This window comes from Symphodus melops (genome assembly GCF_947650265.1).
Source record: "Symphodus melops genome assembly, chromosome: 19".
Lineage (NCBI taxonomy): Eukaryota > Metazoa > Chordata > Actinopteri > Labriformes > Labridae > Symphodus > Symphodus melops.
In genome coordinates this window covers 9,183,403-9,198,448 of record NC_136709.1, presented here as the reverse complement: position 1 = coordinate 9,198,448, position 15,046 = coordinate 9,183,403, and the positions used below count along the sequence as shown (strand labels likewise).

At 40.6% G+C, this 15,046-nt stretch overlaps 1 protein-coding gene across 4 annotated transcripts in view; it reads right to left on the bottom strand.

Moving 5' to 3' along the window:
* The window catches only part of dlgap2a (discs, large homolog-associated protein 2a), a 181,599-nt gene that overhangs the window by 48,938 nt on the left and 117,615 nt on the right, over window positions 1–15,046 (bottom strand). For all 4 annotated transcript variants that reach the window (XM_079369042.1, XM_079369039.1, XM_079369040.1 and 1 more), the window contains one exon: window positions 6,110–7,257. In XM_079369042.1, coding sequence (XP_079225168.1) covers window positions 6,110–7,257 — 1,148 coding nt within the window. The remainder of the gene's footprint in view (window positions 1–6,109; window positions 7,258–15,046) is intronic.

Here is a 15,046-nt window from a genome sequence, read left to right as displayed (position 1 = left end):
GTAAGAATTAACACAAATCCATTAGTGTATAAGGGCTCACTCTGGCAACATCAGGCAAAGTTGTCCCATTTTGTGCTTAGGCACGATTGTCCCCCCTCCCCACCAGGGAACAACTCAGAAAACTTGACAGCTACTTTACTGACTTTGTGACTCATTTTGTAAAGCCAAAACACTTTTTTGATTACTCGATAATGAAGGCTGTCCACATTGTGCAAGAACACCTCTTCAGACAATGCCAGACCCAAGGAAGTGTGCTATGCTACATCAGAGCACTAACATTAGTCAAACAAACTGGACTTTAGGGGTTAGGCGCGCTTGGGCATGGTATGCCTATTGCCTAGAGTGAACGTGCCCTAAGAAAGCCACTACAGAACTTTTTCATTCTTGAGATATAATCTCAGCGAAACGCTAAAACATGCAATGTTCATTGAAATAGTCTCTTTATCGACCAACTTGTAAATGTTTTACTTATCGCTTGCTGCTCTATAAACAGCAGTGCTCTGAGTCTATAATGGTAACTTGGGCATATCATTTAGTTAGAATAACAAAGCTGCATGTTAGTATATTGTTTTATGTTCACCATCTTGTTAGCAAGCTAATATGTATTGGTTACTTTATAGGTTTATGTCAGCATGGAGCCTGGCATACATACGATAGCATTTATGTTTGTGTGCTGGTCAGTTTGTCCCTCTTGGCAAATATACTGTGAAGACAGTTTTGCAGGATTCTTCGTTTTCCCCCAGTTTATTTCAGTCCTATAAGCAACTGAAACCGAGTGAGGGTGTTTGAGTACGAACTAACATATATTACACAGCTACTATTAGTAGAGATGCACCGATGTATTGGTTGGCACATCTGTATTGGCTGATAGTGGCCATATTGACTGACATCTGCTCATGCGCAAATAATGTAGCTTGGACCAATTTCAGTTGGTGATGTTTTTCTGTTCTGTTCAATCAATTTAATGCTGGAGAGTTAGTTAATCGAACTGCAAACAATGCCAGCAGTGTCGGAGTCTTACACCTTCTCGAAGACATATCAGAGACATGTACGTATGTAGTTTGTAGTTTGCTACATTGTGATTTCAGCTCAGATTTTCATGTCATTTCTAACTTTTAGTGGTTTCATTTTCAACTGGAAATATGCACACATAATACTATTATTTACTTAGAGATTGGCAATCACCATTTTGTTTTATAGACGTGAGAAAGACAACAAGCTGTAAAAATTATCTTCAAACTCGCATCAGACAGAAAGTCGTCAGCTAAATGTTGAGAAGCAATGACACTTGTCAGCCCATGCCATAGGTTGAACACCCAACTGGAAATGAGATTAATGACACAACTCATACTATTATAATAACTCTTTCCCATGAGAGGAAGTCAACCAATGATTGTATGTTTGTTGTTTCTGCTGTTGGCTTTGTATTTCTTTGTAATTCTAATTCCTTGTCTTAAGGCAGAATTCCTGTTTAATTTGGAGATTCATGAACTTTTCTTTCTGGCTTTACCATACTCCTTATTCTGTATGCTTCTCTTTGAACTATATTTGCTTCTCTGAACATTTCTTACAATAAAAAAAAAAAAAACTCATCTGTGCACCACCATGCCACCACACAGACTACATTTAAAAACACCTGTAAAAAGTTGGCTTTATGAGCATCGGGTAAATTCATTTGCAATGGCTTGAAGGACATGGGCTTTCATTTCATGAACTACTCCCCCACTGCAGCTTTGATAATGACTAGCTCTAGTTGTGTATCACTTGCTTACAAAGGTTTATATAAAAAAGTACAAACTCACAAGACAGGATAGGACAGCACAGAATGAGCTGATTCAAGATATAGCAATTCATTCACTACAGCAGAGGCAAAGAAAAAACACTAACATGAAAAATCTTTCTTGGAAACCCTGAGGAACAAAAAGAAAAGCACGGTCCATAGAATCATTTTCAGAAAGATACAAAAAAAAGTAGGACACAATGATTGATACGTTTTTAAGGCAGAAAAAAAAAAGAGATGCCAGGTTCCCAACTGCTGCTACAACCATAAAAAATGCAAAGGCCTTAGGCTGGTGAAAGGTCTAAGTATATGCGAACATGTGCATTTTTACTTTAATTTTTAATCAGCATTGTTCCATTTGAAGGTTTCTGATATGTTTACATGGAATGTCATCTGAAACATTCGATGCATTCAACTGGAACACCAGTGTGACCTGCAAAGGTAGTAAATTAGTTGTGGTTTATCTACCTGAATGAGTAACTTTAAAAATCCAACCGACTCAGCATAATTTTTTGGCACAAATTCTGTTCAAACTCAAAGGTCCCATATTATGCTTTTACTCTTTAGTGTGTTTTCCAGGTGTCTTGTGCATGAAGAGGCACACCTTTGTGCACAATTCTTCTCCTACGTCCTTATGTTAGCAGTAGCTGCATGTAACGCTCGGTCCCCACCCCCTTTCCCCCCTGAATAAAATTTGCCAGTGTGACGTCTCGCTAGTATGATATCACTGATCCAAGCCCATTGACTCATTGTAGCAAGACCAAGCTTGTGCTGCATGCCCATGTGACATCCGTGTTGAGCGACTGACCAATTACAAGAGAGCGGAACAGCCGACTATCAGACCAGACGAGGCCCACGTGGGGGATTCAAAGCGTTGCAAATACAGGCAGATGAGAGACCCTGCATGGAGCGGCAGTACATAAAAACAAACACTTTTTTTTGTACATTAGCGATAGTGAACGTACTTTAGTCGAGATAGATGAACTCCAAAAGGGTATAATATGGGACCTTTAACCTTACAATGCAGTCAAACAAACATACAGCATATGGAAGAAACGACAAATCAAGACTCCAAATTATCCAGACTCGGTCTATAATTCTCTTCACGATATGTCTGTTTTTCCCGAAATAACATGAACATCTATATATAGAGAGTTGAGAACGAAAGAATTCTTGTCAAGAAAATGCTATCAAAGCACAAAATATTGATGTTGGGCCCAGCAATAGAAGGATTCCATCATGGCCAGCTACTACTATTGATTTGGACAAGAAAAGCAAAAGCATACAAAAGGAGATATGTTTGAATGTGCGGAATAATTGACATTTTAATGGCTCCAGCCTCCTTGTAGAATCAACAGAAACTTAAGGTTTCAGATAGTTAAACACAAATAGGAGCGGCTACTTTCAGACACAGTGGTAACCGCAAAGCCACGCTGTCCCCTTAGGCAGCAGAGATGACTAACATTTAGCTTTAAAGGCTGTCTGATCCCTGAGTTTCTGGGACAAAATCTTACTAAGTACTGCTTCATGCGCTAAAAGCTATCTGGGAACCTCTTATTAAAAAAGGTAAGGAACAAGCGTGTGTGTGTGTGTGTGTGTGTGTGTGCGCGTATGAAAGTGTTGCTTTCAATCATACTGCAAGTTTGATTTTTGCTACTTTGCACTTCACTTTTTGTAATTTAATCAGCAGTCTTACTGCATCTCAAGCTCCACCTTTGGCAAGCCAACACGGCAATTAATTGGCTTATTAAATCCCTCCGCTATGCCTTATCAGCAGAACTATCAAAGACTAATCCTCCCTTTGTTTTACAGCGCTGTATGCAGGAGAGGAACAGAGTAACGTTTGCTGGAGCAGCTGACTTAATCAAGCCTGAGGATTGTCGGTAAGACAAAGTTATTGAGCTGTAAAGTTGCAGGCAGGGTGTAGGGAAGGTGTAGGAGGCATGGCTTACAGCTGGTAGTGCAGTCGAGGTGTATTTACATGCCTCATTTGGAGAGTGAGCGAAGGAGAAAATGCAGAATTTTTAATTAATTCAGCCTGTCACGAACGTAAGATGAATGCTTTGCAACAAATACCCCCTTTTATCAACATAAAGGGAACAGTCAAAATAGGACAATCCGTTAAACTCTGTGTAGGTGTGTGTGTGTATGTTTGGGTGTGTGTGTCTTGTGGAGGGCCAATTGGGGCTAATTTGTGAAATGACTTAACCAAGGACAAAGAGCGATGGCTAATGCCACATCTGATTCTCACACATATATCATTTCAGAGAAAGGGCAGCCAATATAAATCCATCTCTGTCTTCCTCAATGTCCAGTTAATCGATCTCTTATACACACATGCGCTTCCACACTCACGCACACTCTTGTGTCATCAACCAAGGACGCAAATAAGGTGACTAGCACATCAAACCATCTGGTATGTGATAAACTGAAGAAAATCGCTCTCCCACACACTTTAACTGACACATGGACAGACAGTGATGCTACACATTTTCCCAGGATACAGTTTATGGTGTTATAGAACAGACAGTTGTGCGTAATCCCAAATCAGTAGCAGCAGGAAGTGAAAAATACTCAATGTGACCCCTTGGTGTGAGACAAGTATCATCCCCGACTATTTACTCTATCTCTCTACAGCTCAGCTACTGTCGCTATAGGGAGCAACAACAGTCATCTCCTCTCAGTTTCCTCCCTCTGATTCACAAAGCATCTCAGTGAAGGCACAGACCATGGTGGTATGTATCATCAACTTTCTCTCCCTCTCGCCTTCAAAACATCTTCCAGCTCTCTGAGAGGGCATCGATTCTCTGGGGAGCGAAGATGTGTCACCCCAGCACGGATTGGATTGATAACGCCGAGCTAAATATAGCCCTGCGGCAGGAAGGAGGAGAGGAGGATATTTTTAGAAGTGTTTATAGTGCCGCGACTTGGACACTACCTCAGCTGAATGACCAAATGGAAGTAAAGGAAGGGGTGGGGTGGGGGGCACTAAACACTGTGACTCTCTCATTGAGAGATTGCTGCACTTAGTGGGATTGTGGAGCGGGAGGGGACGAGTGCATCTCATTTGCCCAAAATGCTAGTCATAAACGTTTTAAGCAACAGAAGTCAACAGACTTTTTCTCGTGCCATAAACTTCGATTGACTGGTGTCTTTCGCTCCATTGTATGATCTGAATAAAATATTGGCATTCTGTTCACAACAGTCTCTTATCCATACAAAACTATTTGCCTAGACCCTGTCTTCTCTCTCGATGTGCTGAATTGCACACTTTACTTTGGCTGTAGGCACTTCTTACACGTTGCAATCAGATATCACATTATTGAGCAGCATTACCCCCTTTACCCAACTTTACCCCCCTGCTTTTGCAACTCATAAGAATACTTTCTGTCTTTCTTATGCCCTTCAGCATTTGTATACAGTACAACCCATGAAACACTTCATTGTAAAGTGCTGACTCACTCTAAATTGATCCTAGAAGAGCTATCATGGGCCTGAGTTAAATGCTAACATTTTTCAGGGCTGAAGCCTATGCAAAATCGAAGCAAACAAAACTGTAAAAATGGTCTTTTATTCTCATATTGCCAACTCTTCCCCTCGGGTGCAGATCATTAATGGAATCAATTGATTTGACATGCTGTGCTATTCCTTTCAACTGAAAGCCACATGCTGAGCCATTGGACATGTTCACATTGTGATACACATGGCAGCCAAGAAAACAACACTGTCTTCACATCAATCAGAAATGCAGCTTAGGTGAGCGAGTCATCTTCCTCGTTAATTCACCAGCCATGTCAGTCACAAAGAATGTTTTGTATTGTGTGACAATGCAGGCAAAACGTTTTGGACTGATGTTTATCTCAGGACTGCAATGTCTTAAGAAATGTAAATGGATGCTGTTCTGAAGGATAAAATTTGTGTTTTAATTACATTTTTAATTGTTACTGCTATTATTTGGCTCCATGCAAATCATGCTCCTGTCACCTCTTGGAAAGCCTATTATCAAGCCATCAACATTTAGAAAAAGAAGCTTTGAAATGGATGTGCATTCAGAACTTATCATCAGTTTAACTCACTTTTCTCTTTTTCTTTAGTCTCTGTGTTAGCCAACCTTGCATTTGCTATCAAACTAACGCTAATCAATCTGAGGTTAGTTGATTGCTCGCTTGAGGTTCATCTGACACGCTAAATAAACCAAAGTCATTGTGGGTCAACAATTCATTATATATTCTCATATCATGATAGAAATCAGCAGCTGTAGTGTTGACTGGAAAATGATGGTTCACATGGGTGCAACTGTCCACTGACACAAAGCAAAACCAAACTCACCTGTAGATAGTGACAGGGCCTGAGGTTTGGCTTGAGGTCAGTGGGCATCATGGGCTTTTCCAGGTTAAGTGAGGACTTCCTGTATGCCTCCTTGGCTTGGCTGACCGTTAGTGTTGACCAGGAGCTTCTCTTCATGAACTTTCCCTCCGGTGCCATGCTTATGCTCTCACAGGCTGAGCACTTGACATCGTTGTTACTCTTGGATGTCTTTAGCGAGAGGTCTCCAGCAAGGTGGCCATGCATGGAGTCAGGGTAGCAGTGACTGATGTGGTCCACAGGATGCCGTGACATGACGCTGGGGGTTCTGTACGTGCTGTCACTGTCAAGATTATCATCTGAACTCCACCAACCTCCTGAGCGTTGCTTACCACTGCTGTCAGATTTACGTTCTTTGCTCTTGCTGCGTTTGCTGTGTTTGTGGTGGCCTTGGTGGTGGTGATGGTGGGAGTGGGAGCTGTCACGATGGGAATCGCTTTTGGTACCATTCATCTTAGAGGAACCTTCTAGGGAGTGTGACTTTGTGAAGAGCTTCTGTACTGAGTGGACTAAATGGCGTATTCGCCCTGGGCTTTCATTGCGCTGCTCTGTAGTTGTGGTTGTGGTGGAGGTGCGTTGGTATTGCAGTGTGTGGAAGCCATCCCTGTGCAGCGGCATTTGCTTCTCAAATTGGTCCAGGAGGTTTGCTGGGATTCTGTTCATTTTGCCACTGCCACCATGGGAAGAAGAACCCCCATCGTCTCGGGATTCCCTGCCGCCAGAGGTGTTGCCACCGCTGTCCCGTGAAGCGCTGCCGTAGTGCATGCGGGGGAAAGTGCTACTAGAGATTGAGTGGTCAGTGGTTGACATGGACACTGGCATCACCATGCACTCGGAGTGGATGGAGCTCCGCGGGGAACAGCGATGGTGACCATCAAGAGGGCAGCTCTCAGTGGGGCTGAGGAGGTAGGAGTGGGGCCGTGAGTTGCCATGGTGAAGGTGATGGTCCAGGGAATGGTCGCAGTCGGCAAGGCCGCAGGTGTGGGCTGAGGTGGGAGAGGTGAGCTGGAGCTGGGCAGGGCGGCTACCAGAGAGACCCTTCATGTTCCTGGGTGGAGGTGAGTAGCTGTCCTCATCGAAGTACTGCGAGGGCGACCATGAATACTGCTGGTCTGAAAAGAAAGAGAGAGAGAATGTTAAATAATATATCGATGAAAATGGAATCTTCTAAGATAGGGATTACACAGGTCATATTCAATGTTTAGGAGGCTAAAGCCTTGTACAAAACCAACTGTGCAAAGCTGTGAACAACAATTTACACATCAGGGACAATAAAGTATTGTATTGTAGTAAAATCTAAGTAAGTTCTAAGACAGATCCGCATGGCTCAAGAGCCAAACTAGTTTTACTAGTAGTCTGCTGCAAAATCGAACATGGACATGAAAAGTGACACAAAAAAGCAACTTAAACTACATCAATATTAATGATATTTTCTTCCCCGATACCTTGTCTGAAAATATATCGATACACCTTTGCATCTAGATATATCACCCAGCCCTAATCTGAATAACCACATAAAAAATGATATCAACATATTGTACATGACAGAATGTCAGTTGTTCTATTTTTTCCCCTTCTCTTCTGGTTGTTTTGGCATACTGCTGAGGGAGACAGGGGAAACAACAAGAGTGAAAGAAAGAGAAAGGCAGGCAACAGGCCTGCACACCATTTATCCAATGCAAAGTGAAATAATAGCCTATCACTCCCTGGTGCTTGTGTCATCCGTCAAATCCCTGAGGAGAGATCTGTAAGGTGTACGGGCGGATAGGCGTCCTTGAGAACCGATCAAGAAATGCACCTGCCCTCGTTCTTTTCAGTCGGCAACATACTCTTGAACTAAAACCCAATTTATGAGATCAGCCTTAACGATCTATTCCAGTGTCTTTAATTTAACCAGCAATATGTTTACTTTGTCTCCATGTCTCACTGTAATAATAATGTCCTAAGAGGATAGTGGTTAGAATTCCACAGGAAAGGGCTATATGTTATATATTACCCCCTAAATAAGAACCATGATCTTTTGATTTAAATGAGTGAAATGTTTGAAACCATTAACACAGAATAATCCTTGACTTAAAAATCTCATTTTTTATAATGGGAATATAAAGTGTACTTATGTATTATGAACTGATTTTCTAATGCAGTTCAGATTTCCACCTGGTTCTTACAGTTGAATACTAGTAGAAACAATGTGTGATTATTCAGTTTTATCTCTATACTGCCTTGGTTATGTTTGGATGTAATCAAACACTGCAGCCACCATTATTTCAGCATCAATGCTTTAAAGTCCCCATGAAACAGAACTTCGAGAGCATTTATCTGCTCTGTCATGACATATTTCCCACTAATACAGGAGAAAACCAATCACAAGAAAAGAAGACGAGACACAATTTATGGATGATTTGATTTGGATCGTTAGCTTTGACAAAGCTTATTTTTAAGTGGCCTAAAAGATAGTAAACACCCCTGAGAACAGGATGATTCTTCTGACATTTGAAACAAAGAGAAAACGATGTTTTAGTTCAATGGAAAATACTCAGTTAAAGCTTAATTAAAATATATTTGGCAGATAAATGAACATTTTACACAGGAATGCAGGATTAAAACCGGAAAAATGCATTTCTCACTTCATGATGACCTTTAGCAATAATATTTTTAAAAATTATTCACATCTTTGCCAAAGAAAACTAATTCTTATAAACTGTTTATATAAAATTGTTCATTTGTCCTCTGCTTTTCAGTAGTGACACATCACATTGTATTTCTATTCAATGCACTTTTCTTCTTCCTAATCCAAAAACATTGATCACAATGCAACATGGTCTCCAAACAATTCAATGAGAGAATTGTGTGCGAAATCTTAGCAGCCATTAGTGTATCCTTAGGCCTCTATCCTGAGGCAGAGAAAATTAAAAAACGTTATTTTCTGAATGCACAACAGCCTTATTTTTCACTTCCGAACTTGTTGTCGTGACCCTCAACCGATCCAGACTGAGATGGCATCCCTTCTGACAATTTACAACATCTAATGTCTCTTTTTTAAGCCACAGAACAAATTTGAGACTGGAAGGAGTACCCTTGAAACCATTGTTTACAGATTTTAGAGAGGTGAACTATTATTTTTATAACCTGACCTAGAATGCAGGGCAACCTTGTTGGGCTCTTGATTTAAATGCCTTTAGCTGGTGGGAAGAGCAAATTTGTGAAAAGTTAAAGATTTTTAGCTTCATCACATTATCAAAGTGCTCGTTAAAATCAGTGGCCATTACTGTGAAATTGCCTGATCTGTCTCATTTGCCTGTAAGACATACATTTCTGAGGCTTGAGACATTTACAGTGTTCTCTTTATCCTTTTTTATGTAGAGTTAGTAGCCTACTGAAGTCCTGTTTGGACTTGATGCGTACTTTACTTAAATGATTATGTTTGTACCTGGCTGTAAGAAAATCAAATATCGTCTTCATTATTTCATTTATATAGCTTATATATATATAGTTTGTTGTTGTTTTTTCTAGGACCCCTGGTCCATAATAATTGACAAATAAAAACAAATCTCTAAGAGAATGAGAATAACTTATTGTGCAGTGAGTGCATTGTCATTATGTTCCTATTTAGTATTCAAGTTGTATAAAATGTATTTAATTCAAATACGATTTAGAACTGTTAGAACGCCTGAGGTGCAACCCTACACTCTTTTAGTCCAAATAAAAAAACATTTACACAAGGATCTCTACTTGTCAGTCTGCTGCTAAATTAATCCATCTGTAAATCATACATGAAGGATAAAGGATAACACAAGGGTCCTGTTTTTATGGGCTGCCAAATGCCCTTGAAAAACAGAAAATGGACAAACAAACAGGTTAATTGAGGTGAACTTGCTTTGTCCAGGTCACCGCTTTATCATAATTGAAGCAGAAGGATAATGGTTGCACTACTGATGGTTGACGTAATTCTGTCTGAAGTTATGTCACTGTCGTCCTCTATGGCCTTTTTCCTGACAGATGACTATTTCTTGAGGTATCTCTGGGAGCTGCGCTGAATAAATTATCTCCTGGTAGAGTTATGGCATTCCCTGGGATTATACGACAGATGACAGATTCATCCGCCCTCCATCTCTCCTTCTCTTTTCTCACCTCTTCCTCTGCTGATACTAAAGTTTTGTTAAAGGACAGAAAAAAAGATTTAAAAGTAAGTCCTACAAAACATTTTGAAGGTGATTTTATATTAACACAAGTTGGATTGAGGGAAGCAGCTTTCTTGGTGCTAGCTGCAACCGTCTGGCACGTCCTCTGCAAACAGGGAGACAAGTATCTGTGTGACATCTGTGGACAGGGAGGGCTTGTTGTTTTTACACTGATACCAGCACCTGCCATCACATTATCAGCTTGCTGGCAAGGGTGCCAACTGCTTGGATGGACTGCTTGGATTGAAGGTCAATTGAGAAAGTTGATGGCAATGAAATTTCAGGACAACATCCAGCAGGAGGATGGGGCTTTTGGAGTGTTTTTTTTCCGCAAAAGAAAAAAAAACTTTCAGTCTGTATTAACTGTGCTGACAGACCTATTACTGGCGACACATGAGCTTTAAGTTTTACCTGTGAGGTAGCATGTTTATCAAGGTGTTTCACAAGTGCAAGCTGTTGATCCCACATTCAAATTGTTTTCCTCCGTTCTACTCTTTCAAGTCGCTTGGCTTTAGTTTTTAGCTGTCATTGAGTCGGATGAGGGAACCTTGTACTATATTAATACGTTTACTTGTTTTTAAAAGGACACTCACAGATACTTAGAATAATACAGGGAGCTTTAGAATGCATGTGAGGGAATTCCTTTAAGAGTGCAACATGAGTGACCTAAAGTCTGTGGCATCTCAGCTTGTAGCCACTGGGCCCTGAAGTCTAATGTTACACTGCTTCATGTATTGTTCCTATACCCATTTTAATCACCAAATGTGGTGTTTTGGGGTTAGAAACATTCAGCTCCCACTAAAAACCTTGTGAACCATGAATACTGATTTGACACTTACAGACTTGCTTTGTAATTGGCTATTTAAATTAGACTTGGAAGTAGCTCTAGCAGATGGACTTTTTAAAAGCCAAAAGAAAAGAAGTCTTCCCTTGATTAAGAAACATTTCCCTGGAAAATCTTGTTTAATAGCTGAACCAGTATCCAGCACTTTAATATTGTCCAAACCCTCTGGGCATCACAGTGATAAACACACTTAATACCTGACTCGAGGTGTGGAGGAAAGAGAAGCGGAGACAGAGGAAGAGGCTCATTTATTAAGGGCCTCTGTTTTGTGTTGCTGCTCTGCCTGCGTGCAGAGTGTGAATAAAGGTCGTTTTGCTCCTCTTAACACATTAGCATTTAAATAGCATTATATCTGCACTGAGTATCACTGACAGCTCCCACTCTTTCCCTGCTTCAGACCTTAACCGGAGTTGAAAACAAAGTTGAAAGATAATAAAGCGCCGGACTAGAAAGAGCTCAAAGGCATGCAACCTTCACACCTGCCAATGGTTAGCATGGTGGCTATCTGCAGCACTATGTAAGGGAGGGTGAAAATAAAGGTGTCTTTGAAAGACTTGTTGTCCTGAAGACTTGTGTTACAGCAAAAAAAATCGGATTGACCGAATTTGCAAGTTGGGAAAATTAACAACACACTTCACCTTTTACAAAAGTGAAATTAACAACATTATAGAAATATATAAAATTGCAGTCCAAAACAAAAGATCAGTAGGAGTAAAAGAACAGATGGGTGATGGAAGGAGTCACACGATGTGCTAATATTTTTTCTACACACACAATTGAGATATTAATTTAAAAACAACAACAAAAAAACGGAAAGCCAACTGATGGTTTTTACTCTCTGGATACACAACCAACTGAGCAAAGATGCACGTCTCTACTACCCCCCCCCCAAAAGCTGACTGGAATCAGCCATCAGGAGAGGAGAGCATCACAGGTGCAGTCGATAGCTTCTGACGAGCAAGGAAACCTGTGTCCTTGTTTCCTTGAGAATCTATCCATTACACTACAGATCACAATTTCTTTTCATTTCTAAGTTTCCTGGCATTAAACAAAACAGTGTCACTTCTTAAAAAAAATTGTAAAGGAGATGAAAAAAAGGAGAAGAAAACTTCTCCAAAGATCATTACAATTCTATATGGTCTTACTTTTTGAGAAAAAAAACCTATTTTCTTCACCTAATGTCAAAGAGGGAAAGTATGAGAAGTAGCAGTTATAAAAACAATATTTTATTTTTATTTTAAAACCGCCTGGTCTAGGTGATACTGCAGCTTCATTTCCACCTGGCCAAAGGAAAGCCACACTCCTTATTTTCTGAGCAAAACAAATCGATAGAGCAGCTTTTTTATCCATCTCCCAAAGGTTAAATGCAGTCTCCTAAGAATTCTGTCCTTTCTTCAAAAAATAAGAGGAATGGGAATTGTGTCCTTAGCCTTTGGGCCAAATCAGCAATGGTCTAAGCTGATGGAGAGGAAGGCAATGGATAAAGAGGCACAGAAGTAAATGTGTCAGCTTTGCAAGACTCACGGTATCTACCATAACAGCTCAAATCAAACTAAGGCTCTGGCTTACGGCTTTGGCATATATCCTGCTCACTTGTCCATCCTGGTGACAGCGCAGGACGATTCATGCATACTTTATATTTCAAGTGTGAAATTCAACATGAAAATGAATCTGCAGAGTTTTAGTTCCCAACACATTTTTCCACTAACACGTCTATATAAAACTGCTGTGGCAATTTGGAGCCAATCACTTGCCACTGATATTTTCCTCATAAAATATCTCCATAAATATAACACCAGAAAGGCGAGGGAAAGAAAATTGTCCCTCTCATGTTTGCTGCTCTGAGTGATGCTTAAGCATGAGAGGAGAAGTTCATTATTATAGGGTCGGCCCTGCTCTTTTAACCTTCAATAAACAGAGAATTCATGATGTTATTTAGTAAGGGTCCATTTTGGTTATATCAAAACCACAACAATGATTTACACACTCAGCCCACACTCACACTTTTTTGTGTAGTGACGCATAACTTAGGAATCCATGATGCACTTTGTCACCAGCGTTAAAACAATGAAAAACATTCTCTGTCTATCTGCTAGTCACTGATGACAGCTCAAACTGCTCTGTCACAAAAGCTGTAGTTCAAGATGCTTTTCTTTTCAAAACATCTGACTAAATGTCCCATTGCATAAACAAAGGTGACATAGTGAAGTACTGCTGCTCTACAGAGAGGGTGTGCATATCTAAGAACATGAGTTATGTCTGCATACAGGAGAAAAGTATTTACAACTGGCAGCTGGAGTGTGTGAGGGTGTGTTCTGAAGAAAAGAGATTTGTTTCTTAGCATCTCTACAGTCTGAAAAGCTGAAAAGTGTGTTATCAGTCGCTCAGTTAGCTAAAGAGCAGGAGTGAAATTTGTGTCGTTTCAATATTATAATGTTATATATTATGTCATAACGTTTATTGGAAAAACAAGTGAACATGACCAAGCCTTTTCAGTTGTCCAATCACATCAGAGGGACAACAACATTTGAAAGAATATCAATTTGTTATCAGTGACAGTGGGATTGTGCTGGGAAATTTGAGAGAAACCAATAAGAGCCTCAGGTCAGTTGCTGGGCAAAAGTTTACAGACTACCAGGCACATTGTTCACATTATTTAGTTAATTTCTGCTTGGAGAGGGCTGGGGCCCAACACCCCTTGTAAACAACCTGAGACTGGTATTTACTGGTAACCAAGCTCAACTGTGTGATCTGTTAACATGGTCCAATCTCATTCCATTGTACAAAAGTGAAGTCAATATACGACTGACAAAAGGCACTTGATGAATTGACTTGAGCTTGTATAGCGCTTTTCTAGCCTGCTGACTACTCAAAGCACTTTTTACCCCAGATGTCACACCACATTCACACTGATGGAACTGTGACAAGTGTCAAGTCTAAACTCTCAAATCAGTGCAAAGGTTGTGCTACAATAAAATCAGTTGGAAGGGGCATATTTACACAAGTTTAAACTATTATGTAATCCAAATGTCTGCAAATCTGAGTCATAAAGACATTATTTTGTTGCAGCAAAGAGAGGAAGAGAAACTTTGCTGGGAGATAAAAATAAAAGTCACATGCATTCTCCAACATGCACCGATGCACACGCTCATGTTTAAGATCACAGACGTGCACCCGGGCAGTAGGGATCTGGCTGCACTAAGCTCGAGTGGCTACACTAACACACCTGAGAGCGCTGTCTAGATTTGAGAGAAAGTCAGTCCACCCCACCTCACCTCCCCACATCTCCACTACCCTATTTTCTGCACCTCATCATTTTTTTTCCCAACAGGGTAGAGGTTTGCCAGGGAGTACATAGGGAGAGATTAGAGCGCGGAGAAGCTAGTGGAGGTAAGCTATTGTCTGCTGAGGTCGTGTAAACAACTGTTATGATTAAAGGAGTCATAAGTCTGCATGTTTGGGGAGAGTCTGGAAAGATAACAGGTACAGGAGAGAGTGAAATGATAGTGATAAAGAAGGAACAGGAGCTTCAATGGCACATGTACATATTTCTAACAAACAGCTCTGCACATAAGTCCATCATGCTTAGCACTAATCTCTTGAAAAACTGATTAGGCTATTGGCAGGCTGTCCCAACAAATGACAAAATGACAATTTTTGTTCTCTAACACCCAATTTCACCTACAGAGTAGCAAGCTGACGGCACCATATAGCTGCAGTGAGATTATAGTAGCCAGATACGGAGGAGCGGCTGAAAGTCTGAATACTTATCGTCAGCCCGCTAATGATGAAGAGTGTTATCTGCTGCGCTCAGCTCCCCGCTCTCTCTGTGCCAGTCAAAGTGGGGAAGGAACGATAGGTGACAGAGAGAAATTT